This window comes from Erinaceus europaeus, chromosome 5 (genome assembly GCF_950295315.1).
Source record: "Erinaceus europaeus chromosome 5, mEriEur2.1, whole genome shotgun sequence".
Classification (NCBI taxonomy): Eukaryota; Metazoa; Chordata; class Mammalia; order Eulipotyphla; family Erinaceidae; genus Erinaceus; species Erinaceus europaeus.
The window spans coordinates 5,412,996-5,436,237 of record NC_080166.1 but is presented as its reverse complement, the minus strand read 5'-3'; the positions used below and the strand labels follow the sequence as shown (position 1 = coordinate 5,436,237).

Here is a 23,242-nt window from a genome sequence, read left to right as displayed (position 1 = left end):
CGCTTTACTGCCTGTGAAGCAGGTCTGCAGGTGTCTGTCTTTCTCCCCCCCTTTCTGTCTTCCCCTCCTCTCTGTTTTTTGTTGTTGCCTGTTTTGTTTTTCAAGTTGATTTGCATTACTTATTTACACATTGTGTGTAAGCCAAACCATCCTGTACTTGTCTTTTATTTCACATTTGACTTAAGCAAGATCACCTCCCAATTCCTTTCATTTCCTATTAAGCAATACGATTTCACTTTTTTTATTTTTAAATTGTAGTCCTATCCCAATTGAATGTGAACCCTATCATTTCTTTAAATAACCCAATTAAAAAATGTGCAAAAATACCTAAATAGCCAGGTGACTAAAGAAAACATACCAAGTGCCCACTAACATATTAAAAAATACCCCCATCGCTTATCCTTAAGTACATGCAAATGAAACCACAATGAGTTACCACCACCACCTGTGAGAATGTAGAGCCTGTGAGACCAGGAGGGTGTAGAGGGAATGGAACTCTGCTGCTCTGTGGGTGGGAATGCAAACTAGGGCAGCCCCTGCTGAAAACAGTGAGACTACTCAAGCAGTTACAACAGAAATACCTTCAGATCCAGTAAGATCACTCAGGCATATAGCCCAAGGGCATGAAAGCACCAATTCAAAAGAGATAAGTGCTGGGGTTAGGGGAGCTTAATGGTTATGCAAAAAAGACTTCATGACTAAGGCTAGGTTCTCTCTCCTGTACCACCCAATGCCAGAGTTAACAAACAAAAAAACTTGGGGGCCAGTGGTGGTGGTGGTACACTTGGTTGGGTACACATGTTACAATGTACAAGTAACCCAGTACAAGCCCCCAGTCCCCACCTGCCTGGGGAAAGCTTTGCAAGTGGTGAAGCAGGGTTGCAGGTGTCTCTCTGTCTCCCTATCTACCACCCCCCTCTCCATTCAATTTCTGGCTTTCTCTATACAATAAGTAAATAAAGATAATACAAAAAAAATTTTAAAGGAATCACTTTGCATCCTGTGTTCATAGTTGCACTCTTTACAATATCAGAAGTATGAAAGCAACCTAAATGCTTTATTGAGAATTTTTAAAGCATTTTAGAAACTCAGGGGACCAGACAGAGGTGCACTTGGTTGAGCACACACATTACCATGCATGAGGATTCACAAGCGGTGAAGCAGATCTGCAGGTATTTCTCAGGCTCTCTCCACTACTTCCAGCTAACTCTCAATTTTTCTGTCCTTTTAAATAAAACAGAAATTAAATGGCTACCAGGAGAGGTAGATGCGTAGTGCTAGCACAGAGCCCCAGACATAACCCTGGTGACAATAAAGTAACAAAGAAGGGCCAGGCAGTGGTGCACCTGGTTGATCGCACACATTAGAGTGCACAAGGACCCAGGTTCAAGCCCCTGGTCCCCACCTGCAGGGGGAAACCTTCACAAGTGGCGAAGTAGGCCTGCAGGTGTCTCTCTGTCTCTCCCCCTCTCTGTCTCCCTTTCCCCTCTCAACTTCTCTCCGTATATATCCAATAATAAAAATTAAAGTTTAAAAAATTATAAAAAAGAAAAGTTTAAAAAATAAATTGAAGAAAGAAGAAACTTAGAAACTTTGAGAGACATATCCTCAATATCTGTACACATTTTTCACTATAAAAATAATCTGTTATAATGTTACTTTTGTTTCTTTTAAACCTTTCAACCTTTTTACCTTTTGTATAGACATTCCCTTTTTCTACTCAGTTATGGGAACTTGTCGAAAACATGGAAAATCACGTGTACTATTGTAATGGGGAGAGCTAGATGTCTGGATCTTTTCTTAATTTTTTCCTAAGTTTACTCCAGTTTTGCTCCCTCACCCTAGTCTATCACTGAGTGGTATTTGTTTATTCCAAAGATGCCAAAAGTAAGTCCAGTACTACTATTATCTGACCCTACTTATATGAGATCCCTAGATTAGACAAAATCATAGAGACAGAATTTAGAAGTTACCAAATTTTTCCAAGGAGGAGGAAGGCAAAAGATCTGTAATCCACTGGCTACTGAGTTTTGGGTTTTTTTGTTTTTGTTTTTTGTTTTGCCTCCATGGTTTTTGCTGGGTCTAGATGCCTGCGCCGTAAACCCACTACTCTTGGAGGCTATTTTTTTCCCTTTTGTTGCCCTTGTTGTTTTTTATTGTCGTTGTGGTTATTATTATTGTTGTTGTTGTTGATGTCATTGTTGTTGGATAGGACAGAGAGAAATAGAGAGAGGAGGGGATGACAGAGAGTGGGAAAGAAGGATAGACACCTCCAGACCTGCGTCACCGCCTGTGAAGCGACTGATCCAGTTGATCCAGTTATCCAGTTAAACTCATAACCTACCTACCCATTGAAGGAGACTTTGATGCTGTGATCTCTTTCTCTCTTTCTGTCAACACTGTCTTGCTTTTTATATTTGAAAAAGCGAACCCAGATCTTTGAAACCCCAGAGATGACTAACTATAATACATGCATACACTAACGAACTAAACCACCTCTTTAAGTTCCCGAGATACAAATACTGTACCATTCAAAAGTGCTGCAAGTGAGGATTTCAATATATGAGTGTGAGGTACAAGGATACACAGTTCTGGCTATAACACCTGCCAGCACATGCAATGGAACTCCCTGGAAATCTCACTAGAGTGAAAATAAGTGAATATTTAGCATTTGTTACTACCTGACTGCTTTTAGGACCTGACCGAATTTTCTCATGTCTACTAACTCACTCTATTGTCTGATAAACCTGTTACAATAGTAGCTTTTTGGTTTTTTTTTTAATTCAGCATGAATCTTAATTTTTTCCCCTGTATTTGACAGTTCAGATCAGCCTGTTTTACCACATCAAGTAGGATTAACTCCTGTTTTTTTTTTTTTTTTTTGCAAATAACTCTTAAAACTTTATACCACAGAGTAGGGCTAAGATACAGAAACTCTAATGAATACAGTTTTCGTTAGTGTATAATTCATATTAGTTTCTTTTGTTCATTCTACCTCTTTTTCTCTCCTCTCTTATCAAATATAAGAGAAGTGTATATCATCGGCTATCTTCCTGCCTGGTTCCTAATGTAATATGTGCCATTCTAGGAAGGCAATTTAGTGAGTCCATTTAAGACCAAACTGCCTCGAGACCAAATCGGCATGCATATTGTAATGTTGAAATAGGATTCAGTGTCTCAGCCAAATCAGATGCATATGAGAATCACAGCCACACAAATATTAATTGTGTTCATCTGCATATCTGAAGATTCAGCCTGTTCTGTAGACCCTTGTCAGGCAGGCAGGTTTCATTTAATCATTATTTGTTACAAAAAGATGAGACAACGAAAAAGTCATTATTTGTTATTTGACTATGCAGAGAGTCTAGTTTAATTAATTGCCTTCTCGCTCATATTTTGATCAGTGATAGAGATAATAGTGAATATAATGGTGTAAAATGCTAAAGATTACAACATTAAGGGCTCATTATAGACGATTTTTCCTCCTATATCTCTTGAATTTTCTGAATATAAGTATGGTCAACTCAAGGGACAATAGTATGTGACATTAAATCAATAACAATACAGACTATGTCTTAAGATGGGGACTCCTTTATAATATAAAAGACGATGAAAAACATTTGAGCATATGTTATGACTATAATTATGTGAAGAAGAATTAATTGTCTTAGGGGAATACAAAAGCAGGTTAGATTGATGAGAAAACAGATTCACCGCTTTCGATTTTTGTTGAAATGTGTATGTTCAATTTATTTTCACAATGTTACACATCTAACCATTTTGAAATTGCAACAAAATCTGCCTAAATATATAAATAAATACAGTAGATGGTCTCAATCAAAGATACAGCTCATTTTAAAGCTTGACAAAATGGAACACAGAAATCAAGACAGGTACTTTAAGACGTTGAAACAGGCATCTCATTTGTTGGTCAGTGTTTCAATAAATAATTAAAAGATTTTTTTGTTGTTGTTGTTTTCACCACCAGGGTTTCACCACTGCAGGCTGACATTTTTAGAGAGTCTTATTTTTCAGATAGAGCCCTTCCTCCAGTTGGGTAGGGGCCAAGCTCAGAAGGTTTCTCCATTGTAGTTGGGGCCTGCCTCCAACTTGGGTCGAGCCCAGAAGACATTCTGTAACATTCAGATCTGCTCCTTAGGGGTGGCTTTCTTATAGATGCAGTCGATGCTTGTGCAGTTAAGCAGACAAACCACTAGATCATTATAAGCTAGTTGAGAAAACTTAGGGAGAAATTGTAAAGACCTCAGAAGTGTTTCCTTAAAAATGAAATCCGTATTTAATTTAGAGTTCAGCTTCCAAACTTATTAAGTCAGTAGGGCTGATTTATTGTAAGAGTATTTCCTGCTTTTCTTAATTTTGACCTATTGAGATGTTATTGAATATCCCCAAAGACTATGGTATCATTTCCTTCTTCTTCTGAACATGTCTATACACTTTGCCTTTGTTCTTTAATAACTAGCCAGCAATCCAGTTATCACTGAAGTCTAACCTAATACTCTTAACCCAATTGCCTTGAACTATTTCTTTCTTTTAGATTTTATAGAATATGTAATTTCTACCACTGATTTAAACTTGACAGATACTGTTTTATAATATAGTTACCAGCTTTAGTAGTTTAATAGTAGCTAATAGAGAACTTCCTTGAAGGACTTACTGATAACGTTTAATTTAATCGTGATGATCTATGATAGTATTGCCAGAGTGTTCTGCATTTTACACATGAAATGATTAAGATTTAAAGAATCTGATTTTTTTTTTTTTATGGGGCACAGGTCCAGGAATACTGTCATTAGGACTTAGGCCTACAGACACAGAGAGAAAGAAAATCTTTGATAATCTGATTCTTTACAATTGTCTTGGATTGAACACTCAAAAACTCACAGATAGTTGTTTATTTTACAGACTATGGTTTCAACACAATCCACGACACACTACAAAGATGAACTGAAATATCTTTTTTTTTAATAGAGAATTTTGTTCCTATCCTTGCAGATACAGATTCATAGTTTCTGAATCTGGATTGCAGTCTTCTTCTTCTTCTAGCGTTTGCCCTTCTTCCGTAGCCAGTCAACAGCATCAGGTTGAAATCTGTCAGGAGCTGCTTGTTGCTGGCTTTGAAAGTGACTGGGATCCATGTGGATTCAGTCGGCTAGGAAGGATCGTCAGTTTCCCCAATGAATGGGTATTCACAGGATGCACCACGAGAAGGTCGATCCAATGCAACCCATTGGATTGCAGTCTTAGTAAAATATATTGTAGAGACATGCCTTTAGTAGGTACTTTGAGTTGTCTGTTTCCCAGTGATAGACTGGGCATGTCATCTACAGCTGGTCATTGTAGTCATTGCTCCCTTATTCAGACTTTGTTTACATAAATATGATGATGAAGACAATGCCCCACAGAATAATCCTCAGAGGAAGTTGTTTTTTTCTTGAGAAGATGTTTATTAGCAACTTCCTTCTTCTCCCTCCATGCAACTTGATCCTGCAACAAAGTTCCTCTTGGGTCTGTTTCCTGCCTGCAGGTCTACTAAAAGTGCCCAATAAACACTTACATTTTGCTTCAGAAAATTAGAGATGCCTAGCCATCTTCTGATATTGATTTACTCTTTCTTGGGAACACTTTTTTTTTCATCTTTCCAAGTGTCTAACTAAACCACTATTTATTCTTTTACGATGATTTCACATTTTCTCTCACCTCTGTCTTGAAGGTATAAATAAGTGTTGAACACTATGTGAAGTGCACCTTCAAATTTAACAAATCTTTGATTATTTTTTTTCTTCCTTTCTTCCAAATCTCATTTTTGGAGGCTATACCGGAAAGAGCCCGTTAACACCAAAGACACAAATAATCAGAAATACATTTTATTTCTTTGTTGCTTTTGTTTTTTACTGCTACCTGCACTATGAATTCACTATTCATGATGGCCTTTTGTTTTTTCCCTGTTTTCTTTCTTTCTTGATTGCTTGATTTCTTTCTTTTCTTTTTCTTTTCCCTTTTTTTTCTTTTTCTTTTTTATTTGACAGGACAGAAAGAAATTGAGAAGGGAGAGTAAGATAGAGTAGGAGGGGGTGAGGGAGGCAGAAAGTCACTGGTAGAGCTGCCTCTCTGCTTACCATGCTTCCCCCACTACTCCCAAAAGGCGGAGACTATAAACCATCTCCTTGGGCATGGTACCATGCGACCAGCTACACCACCACCTGGTCTCAGAAATATTTCTTTAAAAGAGAAAAGCTGAAATACGCATTGTCTTCTATGATGTAAGACTATAGCAGCGAACATTCCCCTTTACAGCCCGAAGATCTCACAGTCCATTTGTTAAAAAAACAAAACTAATCAATCTAATTTCATGAAGTAACAAAAATATTAAATATAGCTAATGCTTTAGAAGCTATGGAAAACTGGAAAATTCATGATACATATAAGATTTTTTATATGTATTTATTTTTTCTTTTGTTGTCCTGTGTTTTTTTTTCTGTAGTTATTATTGTTGATGTTATTGATGTCATCGTTGTTGGATAGGACAGAGAGAAATAGGGAGAGGAAGGGAAGATGGGGAGGGGGAGAGAAAGACAGACACCTGCAGACCTGCTTCACCGCCTGTGAGGGCTCAAACTGGGATCCTTAGGCAGGTCCTTGCACTTTGCGCCCTGTCTGCTTAACCCGCTGTGCTACTGCCTACTCCCTGATTTTTTTTTTTTAAAAAATAATTGCTAAGGGAATATAAAAATAGCTAAGTGTGTAGCCTTCATGTTTCCAGTTAATAAGTTGTCCACATCAAGCTCTTGTCAAGTCAGTGCATGAAGTTTCAATGTGTGAGTAACATCTTTATCTTTTAGAGCATATGGTCATCTATCAGATATATGCAAAGATAAGGCAGCATTTTAGAGTCCATGCAACACCAAACCAGTAAACTAGGCTTCCCAACAAAGATGTGTGGTCCTGGGCAGATGGCTCAGTATCTTCTTCTTCTTCTTTTTATTTATTTAAAAAAGGAGACATTAACAAAACCATAGGATAAGAGGAGTATAACTCCACACAATTCCCACCATCAGATAGATCTCCCTATCCCATCCCCTCCCCTGACAGCTTTCCTATTCTTTATCCCTCTGGGAGTATGGACCCAAGGTCATTGTGGGATGCACAAGGTGGGTATCTTCTAAGGCACAGGACTATTGGGGAATAAAATCAATTAGTACTTGTAAAAATATTTACTGGCATTAGCTAGAACCCAGCAAGGTCCCAATAAACATTGTCTCATTTTTATTGTATTTATTCTTCAAATCTCCCCCTCTGTAAAGAAATCTGTTAATGCATCTAACTGCTGTCCTGTTAGAAACCACTGCAGGCTACTAAATGGGGGTGGGGTGGGCGAGGCAGTATCAGGAGCTGTTTTTTGGTAGCATTATTATCCCCGGGGCTGGGTACCTGCAATGTATCTCCGTATCTATTTTCTCTCTTCTCTCTGCCTCTCCTCTCCTCCCCTCCCCTCCTCTGTTTCCCCTTCCCCTTTCCTCTCCCCCTCCCCTTTCCTCTCCTCTCCTTTTCTCTATAGAGACAGAGAGAAATAGAAAGAAAAATAAGGGGACACTGCAGACCTGCTCCATTGCTTGGGGGGGGGGGGGTCTTTCCACCCTGCAGGCAGGGACCTGGGACTTGATTCCGGGTCCACGCACATGGTAAGGTGCACTCTACCTGGTGCACAGCCACCACCACGCTGCCTCCCGGGTGGTACTCCTCTAATAGAGGATCCGTGGAGGTGAAGAATGCCACTTGATACATATTGACTACATGTATTCACCCACTTTTCAAGTTAGTGAAGATGTCTGCATGGTTGAATGCTCTTAAATGCCCTCTGATAGAAGTTCTTAGAAGGAAGGACGCCTATTTGCTGCTCTGCAGTGTCTACAAATACCAGGCCTGTTAGTTGTAGAAATTTAGCAATGTAGGCAGTTGGGCGGTGGCGCAGTGGGTTAAGCGCATGTGGCACAAAGCGCAAGGACCGGTGAAGGATCCCGGTTCAAGCTCCCGCTCCGCACCTTGCAGGGGAGTCGCTTCACAGGCGGTGAAGCAGGTCTGCAGGTGTCTGTCTTTCTCTCCCCCTCTCTGTCTTCCCCTCCTCTCTCCATTTCTCTCTGTTCCTATCCAACAATGAAGACAGACAACAATAATAACTACAGCAGTAAAACAACAAGGACAACAAAAAGGGAATAAATAAATACTTTTTTAAAAAAGAAATTTAGCAATGTAGCAGTCGCTCTGTTTTGTTAGGAGAGCTCAGTGATTCATGTGTGTAATGATGCTAATGATATATATAGCTGCCATGCTTAAAACTTTTTAGAAAATGCTTTGTGTAATAAATTAATTTAGAACAGAGAACCATTTCAAAAATGGAAAATGACGCAATGATATTCACCAAGGAGTAAACAGTCAGTACTGGAGGGCGGCCTGGAGAGGGCGCACCTGCTTGGATAGACATGTTGCGGTATATAACAATATGACATGTATATTCTGAGAAATTAAATTTGGATCATACATGTCACCTCACAGTTAGAGTTTTCCTTTTTAAATAAGAGAATTTGAGACCTGCTCTCAGCATTTTTCAAATCTACAATTTAGTATTGTTAACTCGAGTCACCATACTATACATTATATCACCAGAAAATATTTATCTTGTAACTGAGTATGTACTTTTTGACCTCTTCTCACATTTTCCTCTGTCCCGTACCCCACCACTGACAGTCTGAATCTATTGGAAGATTCCAGCTATAGCATTTGTGTTCCTCTCTCTGACTAACCTACTTAGTGTCATAGCTTCAAGGTTCTTCAAGGTTTGTCCATGTTATCACAAAGGCTGGGGTCTCCATCTTTTTTTGTGACTAAAAAGACTCCTGTCATCCTGTAATAAACAAATGTTATGTAAACATTCTTAGCATCTAAGAACATATATTATTCCAAAGCACAATTTTTTTTTGTTAACATAAGTCCTTCTTGAAGATACCTAAACATATTGTTTCTGTCCTAGCTTAAAAAAGCTAGGATAGAAACTGCCAACAAGTAGTAACAATAAAAGATATCACTAGAATAAAAAGGTCACTGCAAATGAAGATTTTTTTATAGTACTTATCTCAACAAGGAATTCATGTCAAGACAATTTAAAAGCCATACTATCGTATAAAAATAAGAAATATTCTTGAGTGGGTACTTCACCAAGAAAAAATATTTATCTGATCAATAAAACTATAAAAATGTGAATAAAAATATTATTTTTTGAGAAGTACAAATTAAAATCACTTTGAGTAAGATCTTTTTAAAGTATGCTATCTTTGCTTACCTACTGATGATTAAAATAAAATGAGTGATAGAATCACATTTTGCCAAGTATGGAGGACAATTAGAAATTTATGTGCTGTGGTTTAAAAGAAACATAGTAACATACACTTGAAAAAACAACCTTTGGTGGGCAAAGGAGATAGCATAATGTTTATGTTCAAGCCTCATGCGTGCGGCTTGCGGCTTCAAATTCCCGGGTTCAATCGCTGAACCCCCCATACCTACAGCTGAAGAGCAAAACTTTTTGGCCTTTTAGCAGTGTCACTGAATATGTGCCTTACCTATCACTCAGCATCACCAACATTCAGTAAATAGTCAGGAGAAACCAAGCACACTAGGCTCGTCAAGAATAAATCAATTATGACAATCATCAATCATGATAAACTGAAAGAAAAGAAATGGGCACCACAGAACAGCATAGCTAAAGCACCCTGACATTACGGTGAGCAAAGGAAGCAAGACAGGGAAGATTGCACAATACAAGGCTACGTATATGCATTTTAAAGATAAGTAAGCATATTTAAAGTGGTACAAGTCAGAACTAGAACCTCTGAGGTTGATCAGGAAGGAGAAAAGGGAAGCCTTAAGAAATGTGTCGTGTGTGGATCTAGATGATTATAAACTACGCATATTTGGAAAAACTCACTTAAGAGTATATACATTTAAGATCTGTGTTCTCTACTATGTTCTCTCCCCTGCGACTAAACAAATGAGCATTAATGATCCTTTTGTACAAAATACTGGGAAGGCCGGTTGAGAACTATTCATAGCTGAGATAAACCCAGGCAATGTCCAAGTAAGAGGAAATGCATAGTGTATCCCTGTTTATTTTTTCAGCCACAAGTGTTATCACTGGGGCTACAAGCCTGTAGGATGATTTACTGCTCCTGGTAGCCTTTTTTTTTCACAAGTGGTGAAGCAGTGTTGCCAGTATCTCTCTCTCTTTCCCTTTCTGCTTTCTCCTTCTTTCTCAATTTCTGTCTCTATCCTAAGTGAACAAACAAACCAAGAAATTGATTGGTGCAGTGGGGCAGAAATGCAGAAATGTAATAATCCGTAGGGTGTGAGGTGACTTTCTTCATAGAAAATGTTAAGTGAAACACTAAAACCCTTTTGATTTTCATTCTAAGTTTATGTAAAGATTAGTAAAGACTGAAAATTATAAAACTTGAGAAAGCTCTGTATGTATTGTATTAACAATTATCAATGCATGCTATATGCCTCCATCACACTGGGTGCTGGGAGTACAAAATGTCAATACACAAAAAAGATACCACTCGCTTTGAGGAAATATATAGATTATCCAACATTATGCACCTCGGTTATGTCAGTTGCAGTGCTATGCTGTATACATTTGTTTCTGTTTCAGTACATGTTTTCCTTCCTGATATGATGAATCCTTCTCTTAACATTTGTTTGCTCTTGTCATCTTCAGGAGATAGTCAACTTCAACTGTCGGAAACTGGTGGCCACAATGCCTCTTTTTGCTAACGCGGATCCGAACTTTGTAACTGCCATGCTGAGCAAGTTGAGATTTGAGGTGTTTCAACCCGGAGATTACATTATACGAGAAGGAGCTGTGGGGAAAAAAATGTATTTCATTCAACACGGTGTTGCTGGAGTCATCACAAAATCCAGCAAAGAAATGAAGCTGACAGATGGCTCTTACTTTGGAGGTCAGTAAAAATAAATAAACAAATAAGCAAACAAATAAAGTGCAACTCAGATAAAATCTTAAAATTTTAGAAATGTCATAGTAATGATTTGTTGTCTTTGAATTCAGCCTAGAATTTAATTGTGATAAAAATATCAGCAATAGGAATGCTTTCACGTTTTAGTGTCATGTATTCAGTGAATGTGCATTAACTAGTTGGAATAGTGTTTCAACCTCTTAAGCTAGAACCAAACAACAATTACTTCACCTATTTAGAAAGTGTGCGTATGTGTGCGTGTGTATTTTTTCTTTCTGGGAAGTCCTGGGGAGGTCAGATAGAGTCTCTCCATCAACACATTTTTCAGGGTTTCAGATTTCCTTCATTTTGTTGGTCTGCCAAACTCCATAGTATTTTTCTATAGATCTGTAAGAGGAACACATTTGTCCACAACACATTCTGACATATTCCACAGGTGATGTGAAAGAAGACTCGGGTAGCCAATCTGTTCACCACAATCACTGGTATTTGCTTCTGGTTGACTCGCACAGCTTATACCTTTAGAGATAAAGAAGACTGGGAGAGGTAGTCTCTCACTGAGTGCCTCTAGTTGAAAGTCTTATTAATAATATTAGTAGTTATAGTTATCTCTCATCAAATTGAGGAAGCACTCCTCTGTCAGTACTGTTTACTTTTAGTGATGTGATATATGCTCAAGTTACTCTATGTGCATTCTTTGATCATTTTTGTTTTTAGCCTATTGACGAAGTAGATTATATTGAATTTGATTTGGAATTTTTGAATAAGCCTTGCATAACTAAAACAAAATTCAGTGTGTGGATTTATTTGTATGGTATAAAATACATAAAAAAATTAAATGCTGTAGATTGCTTTCTTACATTTAAATCACAACTTATATCTCCGCTCATGAAAGGTATTACTCTGTACTGTTTCTTTTGTACAATGCATTTTTTTATTTTTAAATTACAATAACTATTATTTTTAGTACTAGAGTAGAAAATAGTCTCTGCTTCTATTTTCTAGAAAAGACTGAGGAGAATTATTACAGTCCCCCTTCTTAAATATTTGGTAGAATTCACCATTGGCAATACCAAGTAATTCAATCCATTTTTGCAAGGTTATTTTACAGACACACTTTGTACAGTAACTATAAGGCTATTCCGGTTACCTATTTTTCTCTGGATGAATTTTATTAGTTTGTGCATTCCAGCAATTTGTCTTTCTAAAATATCAAATTTGTAGGTATTGAGTCCTTTGTAGGCTTATTGAATCCCCTCATTCTTTTATAATGGGCTCAGAATCAGTAGTAGTAATAATTCTCTATTTTCATGCTGATAATTGCTCTATTCTTTTTTTATTTGCTTTCCTAAATAACCTTTAAATATTTTTGAAGAACCAGATTTTCATTATGTATTGTTTCCTATTTTTCCATCTTATTCATTTTTTTGTAAACTGTATTATTTCCATACTCATCTTGCTCTCTATTTAAATTGATCTTTGCCTTACTTTGCAAAGGTGAAAACAGTTAATTTTTCTTGCTATGATATGTATTTAATGCTATGTGCTGTGCTATGTATTCAATGCTATGTGCTGTACTCTATAAAATTCTTCTCTCAGTGTAGCTCTTCTTACCTCCCACCGATTTGAGTCATATTTTCACTTTGTTTAACTGAAATTATATGTTTAATTTCTGTTGAGACTTCTTTCTCAAACTATATATAAATTCCATATGTAGATTTCTCTATATATGGTATTTATAGAATTTCAGAGATTGGAGAATTTTCCAGCCATTTTCCTGTTGTTAATTTTCTTAAAAGTTTCTTAATTTTTTTTTGAGGAAATGCTATTTTAGAAAATCGTTGTCTCCAGAGTGTGTACACATTTCACCATCAGCAAAGTGCCACCTTGCTCCCTCCACCGTTGGTCACTGACCCTCCAACTCTCTTTAATCTGTTAAATTTTCACTGTACCTTGAAAGTTTTACTTTGAATGATTCTCAGTGTCTTGTATGTACTAAGTTGTAATTTATGTGCCTTGATGCCGGTGAATATTTTATATATTCTAATACTGATTGGCTCGTTCTAGAAATGTCAATTTAATGATGTTTATATTGAGGGTTCTTTTCAAAACTAGCTTGATATTTAAAAAAATTATTTTTTCTTTATTGGGGGATTAATGTTTTACAGTGGACAGTAAATACAAGTTTATACATGCATAAAATTTCCCATTTTTCCACATAACAATACAACCCCCACTGGGTCCTCTGCCATCATGTTCCAGGAGCTGAATCCTCCCCCTCCCCTCACCTCAGAGTCTTTTACTTTGGTACAATACACCAACTCCAGTCCAAGTTCTGCTTTGTGCTTCCTTTTCTGATCTTCTTTTTCAACTTAGGCCTGTGAGTAAGATCATTCCATATTCATCCTTCTGTTTCTGACACTAATCTGTTTATGTCATTTAACATGATTTCTTCAAGCTCCATTCAAGATGGGCTGAAAACATTGAAATCACCATTTTTTATAGCTGTCATTTTCAATAGCTTGTTTTTAGTTACTATCAATTTTATTGAAGACTCCAGTGATGGTAGTCATTTGTCTGTTTCTTTCTGCAGTTTGAGAAGATTTTCTTTATGTATTTATTTTTATTTATAAAAAGGAAACACTAACAAAAACCATAGGATAAGAGGGATACAATTCCACACAATTCCCACCACCAGAAGTCCATAGCCCATCCCCTCCCCTATTCTTTATCCCTCTGGGAGTATGGACACATACTCCCAGGGTCTTTTGGGATGCAAAAGGTGGAAAGTCTGGCTTCTGTAATTGCTTCTCTGCTGAACATGGGTGTTGACAGGTGGATCCATACTCCCAGCCTGCCTCTCTCTTTCCCTAGTGGGGTGGGTCTCTGGGGAAGTGAGGCTCCAGGACACACTGGTGGGTTTGTCTGCCCAGGGAAGTCTGATTGGCATTATGGTAGCATCTGGAACCTGGTGGCTGAAAGAAGAGTTAACATGCATTTTTACGTTATGTTGTTGGGGAGGATTGTTTATCTACTTGAAAAATTAGCCCTTTATAATTCTACAATATCCCACTTTAGCTTAGATAATTCTCCTTGTCTTACAATCTGCTTTGTCAGGAGCGATATAGCCATTGCAGATTTATTTTGGCTAGTAAGAACTTGTGTTATCTTTCTACAACCCTTTACTTTTTTCAGTTTTTTATTGTGGGAACTTGTTATAAAATTACCATCTTAGCCACATTTAAATATAAAGTTTAGTATCATTAAGTACATTTGTAACATGTCACCATTTCCACTGTCCATTTCCATAGATCTTTCAGTACAACTGTAACTGGAGTTTTAAACCTACTCTCGAGTTTACTTATTACCAGCAGCACAGAAGTGTTCTAACTTCTCCACATTCTCATCAAAACTTGTTATTTTCTGTTTTTTAATAATGGTCTTCCTAATGGGTGTGAAGGGGTATTTTATTATTTATTTATTTATTTATTCCCTTTTGTTTCCCTTGTTCTTTTTATTGTTGTAGTTATTATTGTTGGTGTTGGATAGGACAGAGAGAAATGGAGAGAGGAGGAGAAGACAGAGAGAGGGAGAGAAAGATAGACACCTGCAGACCTGCTTCACTGCTTGTGAAGTGACTCCCCTGCAGGTGGGGAGCCGGGGGCTCTAACTGGGATCCTCATGCTGGCCCTTGAGCTTTGCACCATCTATTGTCTTCTTAAACCCTAAGATAGCAGGAACCCCCCACTTCCTCTATAGAACCTATATTTCCCCCAGTCCTGGAACCTCTAGGGTGGGGCTCACTTTCCTGCATGCCTCTCTCAGTTCACACCAAATGATTCGCATCTGCTGATCCCAACCTAATAAACGGCAATGAGTACCACCTCAGCATGCTTCACTTCAGACTGTGTCCAGAGATGTCAGGCATGGAATGTCAAAAAAAAAAAAAAAAAACTTCCTTGAAAGACACATGTACTTTATTCTCTTCACAGACACTTCTACTTCTGGCATTTCATTTTTAAAATGTGCATTTACTCTATTTTCTTTTTTTAAAAAAATTTTATTTATAAAAAGGAAACACTGAAGGGGTTGAGCAGTAGCGCAGTGGGCTAAGCGCACATGGCACACAAAGTGCAAGCACCAACATAAGGATCCTGGTTCAAGCCCCCGGCTCCCCACCTGCAGGGTGAAGCAGGTCTGCAGGTATCTGTCTTTCTCTCCCCCTCTTTGTCTTCTCCTCTCTCCATTTCTCTCTGTCCCATCCAACAATGACATCAATAACAACAATAATAAGAATAACCACAACAATAATAAAACAACAAGGGCAACAAAAAGGAAAAAACAAATAGTCTCCAGTAGCAGTAGACTCGTGATGCAGGCATCGAGCCCCAGAAATAACCCTGGAGGCAAAAAAAAAGCAAACATTGACAAAAACCATAGGATAATAGGGGTGCAACTTCACACAATTCTCACCCCCAGAACTCCGTATCCTGTCGTCCCCCTCTCCTGATAACTTTGCTATTCCTTCTCCCTCTGGGAGTATGGACCCAGAGTCACTATGGGGTACAGAAGGTGGAAGGTCTGGCTTCTGTAATTGCTTCCCCGCTGAACATGGGCATTGACAGGTCTATCCATACTCCCAGCCTGTTTTTAGTATCCATCAAAAGCTCATAAAAAGAACCTTATTGAAAAGTAAGGGTTTAGTTGCAAGCTAATACAGATTCTGCAAGTTATGATTCATTTCAGACTAATATGTTGCTTTGGATATGTTTTAAATGTTATTTCTTTTTTTTTTTTGAAAACATAAATTGCTAACATTTTATTACCAGTAGTCTTTCACATTCATAGTTTATTTATGCTATTTAAATGCGAACTTTCATAATGATTAAATGTATATGCTATTAATGGAATTTCTGGCAATCAAAGACAGATGGAAGACTTTTCTGTATGCATAGCAGCTCAGAGGGTGGAAAGAAACAGGACTTATTATCAAGAATAACAGATGAAAAATCACTTTAAGAAGTATCTATAATTCCAATAAGGATAATACAAGAGAAAGTTATCTCCTGTATTGATGTTTTCCTTTGTGCTTATGCTTAAAACAAATCTATATTAGTGATTTGAGAGTAATCAGCGTGCTCTTTACTTTTGGTCCAGAATTTTCCATCCCCTCATCACCATATCTAAGATTAAACTCTCTCACAACTTGAAAAATAGTTGATTGAAGACAAAGGTTGATGTGAGAATAGCAGATTTACTCAGTTGAAGAAAGTAACAGACTCATGCCTCTAATAAGCTTTCCTGACTCTCAGATTGGGGATTGGATTCATATAGTCTGCTTGAGGAAGTGAAGTCTACAAAACAGTGGATAGTAAAATGGAAAGCAGAATAGTAGTGGATAGAAAAATGGGATTATATCCTGTGACTGCCCAGTGGATGTCAGTGGTTTAATTGAATTGTTGAAGCTTGGCAGTCTGTCTGTGATAAGATGTCAAGATGACGACATTAACCAGGATCTTTGCCCTACGGTCTATGGTATAGGCACCTGCAGTCGCACTTTGTAGTCTAGGAGTCAAGCAAAGGATCTGAGAAAAGTGTGTGTGTGGAAGGCAAGGTGGAAGCCTAGTGGTTGCCCTCTCACACCTAGATGTTCTCCCAGGGTCCCCAGTGGACGATCTGAAATATGTTCCTTGCCTTCTGTATTAGAAGGGGTTGAAAGTATTACAAGAAGTAAGAGCAAATATTCTTATGGGGTAGGGAAGCTGTACACAGAGTTACAGAACATGTGGAAAAGCAAGGAGTAGTGGTCTGAATGCTAGACTTGGTTGACTGATAGGAGATGACAACATTTAGGTTATAACGAAGTGTCCACATAACTGCTTTGCAGACCTTGAGCACAGGGAGATGAGAAATGGTGCCCATGCATCAAAGACCACAACTTCAACTCTTTTTTTTTTTTAAGAATTTATTTTTATTTTTTTAATATTTATATATTTATTCCCTTTAGTTGCCCTAGTTGTTTTATTATTGTTGTTGTTGTAATTGATGTTGTCATTGTTGGATAGGACAGAGAGAAATGGAGAGAGGAGGGGAAGACAGAGGGGAGGAGAGAAAGATAGACACCTGCAGACCTGCTTCACCGCCTGTGAAGCGACGCCCCTGCAGGTGGGGAGCCCCGGAGGCTCAACCGGGATCCTTAAGTTAGTCCTTGTGCTTTGCGCCACCTGCTTAACCCACTGTGCTACTCCCGACTCCCACAACTTCGACTCTTAACCCCTCATCAAAATCACAAAAAGCTAACGAAGAATCTATAATGAAAGACTGTTAATAGTGTAGTAATTACATTTTATTTATTTTCTCTTTTTATTGCCCTTGTTTTTTATTGTTGTTGTAGTTATTGTTATTTATGTTGTCGTTGGATAGGACAGAGAGAAATGGAGAGAGGAGGGGGAGACATAGAAGGGGAAAGAAAGAGAGACACCTGCAGACCTGCTTCACCGCCTGTGAAGCGACTCCCCTGCAGGTGGGGAGCCAGGGGCTCAAACCAGGATCCTTACACCGGTTCCTTGCACTTCGCACCGCCTGCGCTTAACCCGCTGCGCTACCGCCCGACTCCAGATAGTCTGGTAATTAAACAGTGCTATGACTGCAGTACTAGATGCAATATCTCCGAGTATGCTGGTGGATTTAACAGTGATATGCTTTAGATGCTGTAACACCATTTAGGGTTAACTTAAACCACATTAATATTTTTAAGAATCTATATGGTCTACACACACACACACACACACACACATTACTCTTTTCTTTATATTACCCACATATAACCTTTCATTGTGATTCATTTGAATCATTTATAAAAAGGATATATAGAAGCTCTGGGGCAAAGGGATACATACTATGGTACTTCAAAGCTATAGATCTCTTTGTGTTTTTGTGTCTTTTTTTTTGTTCGCACGGTCCCTTATGTAGCATTTTATTGAATAAATATTTGTGGAATTGAAATCTCATTTCTGATCAGTCTTTCGTTGGACCTTAGTTCACATCACTAAATCAGTTTTCAAAGTAACTTCTAATAATCTACATTTGGGTGTTTTTTTTTTTAACTTTTTAAAAATAGAAAACAATGCATCTCTACTTTTTTTTTCTCCTACAAGTACTGAACCGATACAACAAATCAGAACCAAACCACTAGACTCTGTATTTTGCAAATATATCACACAATGCTGAATTCCCATTTTGTTACTTCTTTTGCTGCTTCTGTGTTTTCCCCTCCAGCCTCTGGGTCAAAGCCTCTGCAGCAGTGCTGACTAAGATTTCCTTGCCCTACTTTGGCGGATCTGGTCAGCCTCCCCCACAGCTGGGAGTAACGAATGAGCCAACGTTAATAATGAACTTGGACTTCTTCAGATAGAAGTGGTGCAAACGATTATTTTTCTTGTTGCGCTTTCTTCAAGGACCATTCCCTTATTTCATTCTGTTCGTATAGCCTAAGAGAAAGAATTGCAAGGTGTGTCTGAGAAGGCACCCTTCAGTAAAGTGTACAAGTGTGGCAACTCTATGCAGAGAGCCAGGAGGCAAATTCTCACTGTGAATATTTCATTCTCCTCTCACCTTCTCAATTCTAAACTTTCAGTTTAATTTAATTTGATTTGATTCTGTAGGAACAATAACAGTTATCTTTCCTGGTATTGTGTCCATTTGGATACAGTTAACTTTTTTTTTTTGCCTCCAGGGTTATTGCTGGAGATTGGTGCCTGTAGTAAGAATCCACTGCTGGGAGTCGGGCTGTAGCGCAGCGGGTTAAGCGCAGGTGGCACAAGGACCAGCATAAGGATCCCGGTTCGAACCCCGGCTCCCCACAAGCAGTGAAGCAGGTCTGCAGGTGTCTGTCTTTCTCTCCCCCTGTCTGTCTTCCCCTCCTCTCTCCATTTCTCTCTGTCCTATCCAACAACGACAACAACAATAATAACTACAACAGTAAAACAACAAGGGCAACAAAAGGGAATAATAAATAAAATTTTAAAAAAATAAAAAAAAAGAACCCACTGCTTCTGGAGACTATTTTTTCCCCTTTTGTTTCCCTTACTGTTTATCATTATTGTTGTTATTGCTATCGTTGTTGTTGGAAAGGACAGAGAGAAATGGAGAGAGGACGGGAAGACAGAGAGGGGGAGAGAAAGACAGACACCTGCAGACCTGCTTCACCGCCTGTGAGGTGACCCCTTCTGCAGGTGGGGAGCTGGGGGCTCGAACTGGGATCCTTACGCTTCATGCCATGTGCACTTAATGAGCTGCGCTAAATTTTTTATGAATGTCAGAGTTGTATTTTTGTCCTCTAGAAATGTAAACAGATAGACATAAGACTCATGTTAGCTTGGAGGCACCTACTTCACAACACATAGTACTATGCTCACGGACCTGGGTTCGAGCCCCTACTCTACATGTAGAGTGAGGACACCTAGTGTGGTGAAGAAGGTGCCTATCTTTCTCCCTCTCTGTATTCTCCTCCTCTCTCACACTCTCTCTGTCCTAGCCAATGAAATGGAAAACAAAGGAAAGGAGGAAGGGAGAAGGAAAGAAAGAAAGAAAGAAAGAAAGAAAGAAAGAAAGAAAGAAAGAAAGAAAACCAGCCAGCCACCCAGCCTCCGGGAGCAGTGGATTTGTAGTGCTGGCACTGAGCCTCTGCTATAACCCTGGAGGCAAAGAAAGAAGGGAAGGAAGGAAGGACAGGAGGGAGGGAGGGAGGGAACATGCCGAAAAAGAAGAGAAGAAGAAAGAAATATGTTAGCTTTTTATCACCTTGTGCCATTCAAGTTTAAAATGATGTTAAGTTCTTACCTCAGAAGTGCCCTCAACCTGCCCACTATACGTGATATCAGATGCCCACTTTTGACAGTGGAAAAGCAACACTATCCTGTGGTTACTTCATGTTTGTCACTCATGGAGGGCAGATGACTGGCTTCTCACAGCATACTAATTTCAATTCAGGCTCTTTCTTTCTTGCTAATTTTCCATGTGGTCTTTCACTTGCATTTCTTTCCCCTGTGGCCAGATTTTATTTACTCTTAAATTTAGACCTCCTTTTCAAGTCCGAAGTCCTGTATTGATATGAATTACCAAGTAGTCTCCCCTATGAGCTCTGTAATTAGAAAGGTTTTGTCTGAGAAACCAAAACACATTTTATTGCATAATTCAGCCTCTATTACAATCTTGCAAATTAAGGTGTCCAATTTTATCTTGAGGAGCGAAACTATAGAAGGCTTATGAGGCATGAGGTAGCAGAATGTTGAAGATCAACAGGGCCGGGTGTTAGTCACATCTTACTGATAGGAGTCAAACACATACATGTGAGCATTTGTTGAGCAGCTGGAAGCTTGGAGGTTACCACCCATAAGAAGCCATCAGTCAGCAAGATACTTTGTAACCTCTCGGTTGTGTGACCCCATTGGAATGATTTTCTTGGCAGTGTATCCCTTTTGCCAGCTCACTTGTTTTAGCGTTTGTTTTTATTTGTGGTTTCTAATAAGTTACAAGATTGTAGAGCTACAAGATGCAGCTCCACACTGTACTTACAACCAAGTTCTGTGCCCCTACTCCTCCAATGGTAACCGTCACAGTTTTTGCAAGGTCTTAGCAGTGTACTGCTTTGGTTTTTTTTTTTTTGGTTTTTTTTTTTTTTTTTTGCTGTTGTTTGTTTTTTATTGCAACCAGGCTTTTTGCTGAGGTTTCCTACCAACAGCTTAAATCCACTGTACCCGATGGCCATTGTCTTTTTTTTTTTTCTGTTTTATTGGAAAGACAGAGAAATTGAGGGCAGGATGAAAGGAGAGAGAGAGAGGCACTAAGATAGACACCTGCAGACCTGCTTTATCTCTACTGAAGCTTCCCCGTGGCAGGTGGGGAGTGGGAGCTTGAACCTGGCTCTTTGTACATGGCAGCGTGTGCACTCAGCCGGTGTGCAACCACCACCACCCTCCCCCGTGGACTAGTTAATGGACCTCAGACCATATGAAATCACCTCTTGAGAGTCCTCAGCATGTTAGGGACTATATATAAAGAAGACTGTATCCTTTGCTTGCAGTAGTTATTGTGTTATTGAAGTTGCATACTACGACAAAGTCCTAACATTTTAAGGAGAGATGGAGACCGGTATTATTATTTGTTGACCCTTCTTCTGGATAAAATAAACTTCCAGATATTTTCATAAATGGTGAAAAAATTACACCAGGGACAGGTTCTCTTGGCTGTTCTCTAATGGATGTTGAAATGAGATCTCCAGATAAAGTTTGACCTTGAAAAATCCTTGATCTTCTCCAATCCCAGTCCAATCAGAGAAGGAGAATACTTGTCTCATTAGCAGGGGTAAATACTTAGAACAGTACCTAGCGCAAAGTGTACTAGGATGTCGGTAACAAAGTGCCGTGCTATGGGAGCAGAGAGTCCAGACACACGTGGAAGACGTGGCTTACGGCATTGTTGATTCACTGTCCAGTGAAGCCGCAATGGAGACTCTGGTCACTGATTTGTATATCCTCATGAGTGAGTCTGCGTCTCAACCCAGGAGATTAATCTGTGAAAATGGTAGGAGGTATAGAGGTGTGGGTGGAATCAGTAATCATAAACATTTTCAAACTAAAGATAACTTCAATTCAGAAAAATCCCAGCTCTCTCAACATGTTCTGACTATGTGCATGCAGGCATACACTCCCAAGAAATATCATGATAGAACTTCATAAAGTCCACATTCTTAAATCATTTATTTATTTATTTGTTTGTTTGTTTGTTTGTTGGATAGAGACAGCCAGAAATCGAGAGGGAAGAGAGTGACAGAGAGGCAGAGAGACCCCTGCAACACTACTTCACTACTTGCAAAGCTTTCTTTCTGAAGGTGGGGACTAGGGACTGGAACCTGGGTCCTTGTGCATTGCAAATGTGCACTCAACCAGGTGCACCACCACCTGGCCCCCAGGTCCGAATTCTTCAAGTAAACAGGGTATGTTCAGTGTGCCAGGCATTGTACTAAGAGTTTCATGAGTATCATGTAACTCCATATTCAATTAATACAATTGCAGACTTCTGTCAATGCACATTTTAAACATGTCGATTTCACTAATTTGCTCCAAAGGATAAGGGAGAAAAAAATGTGTATTTTAAAAATGTTTCATGTATGTCTGTTTCATATTTTATTTATTTATTTATTTGTTTATTTTATTGTTGTAGTTATTGTTGTTCTTGATGTCATTTTTGGATAGGACAGAGAGAAATGGAGAGAGGAGGGGAAGACAGAGGGGGAGAGAAAGACAGACACCTGCAGACCTGCTTCACCACCTATGAAGCGACTCCCCTGCAGGTGGGGAGCCGGGAACTCCAACCAGGATCCTTAAGCCGGTCCTTGTGCTTCACAACACGTGTGCTTAACCAGCTGTGCTACCGCTCAACTCCTGAAAGATGTGTACTTTATTTTCAACATTCATTAGTGATTTAGTAATGGTTGACAGATAATAAGGTTTCTGGGGGAATTGTTCTCAGCAGACCCATCACCAAAGCTTTGTGCCCTCCCCCACCACACACAGTGGTAGCCACCATCATTATCACAAAGATGTGTATTTTAAAACTAAATTCTCCACTAAAAATCATGTAAAATTCAGAATTAAGAGAGATATGATGCATTATCTCATTCTTTTGTATAAGTGGAGGACATGAGTGAAGCAGGCAGGAGTTCAGGGTCAACATGACTCAGCTATCATTTTAGACCCAGATTCTTCATATAGTGAACAGATGCATTTTCTGTGAGTTATTAGCAATATCACTTTATAACATTTCAGAAAATAATTTTTCATGTTAAACTGAACTGAGAAATGCATTTCACACATGTACACACACACGCACACACACACTCACTTATACACACATGCAGAAATTACCCCCACGTCTATTGCTGAATAACTTTAATTCACTAATTCTGATTGGCTCTAATTAACTGTGGCTGTTTTGAACTCTCTGTTATCATGAATGCACTTCTCTATGTTTGAATTTACCTAGAAGAGAAGAGTGAAATCACCAGGCACACTAGTTCAGCAAAAATAAATAAATAAATAAATAAAAAAAGAATCCAGAGTAAAAAATGTATTCTCATTAAATTGCACTTCATCACATATTTTACAGGACAAGATAAATAGGTTAAAAGGTTTGAC

General features: G+C 38.7%; 1 protein-coding gene across 1 annotated transcript in view; it reads left to right on the top strand.

The window, feature by feature from the left end:
- Positions 1-23,242, top strand: part of HCN1 (hyperpolarization activated cyclic nucleotide gated potassium channel 1) — a 313,690-nt gene that overhangs the window by 265,223 nt on the left and 25,225 nt on the right. The window contains exon 6 of the mRNA XM_007517647.3: positions 10,790-11,030. Coding sequence (XP_007517709.2) covers positions 10,790-11,030 — 241 coding nt within the window. The remainder of the gene's footprint in view (positions 1-10,789; positions 11,031-23,242) is intronic.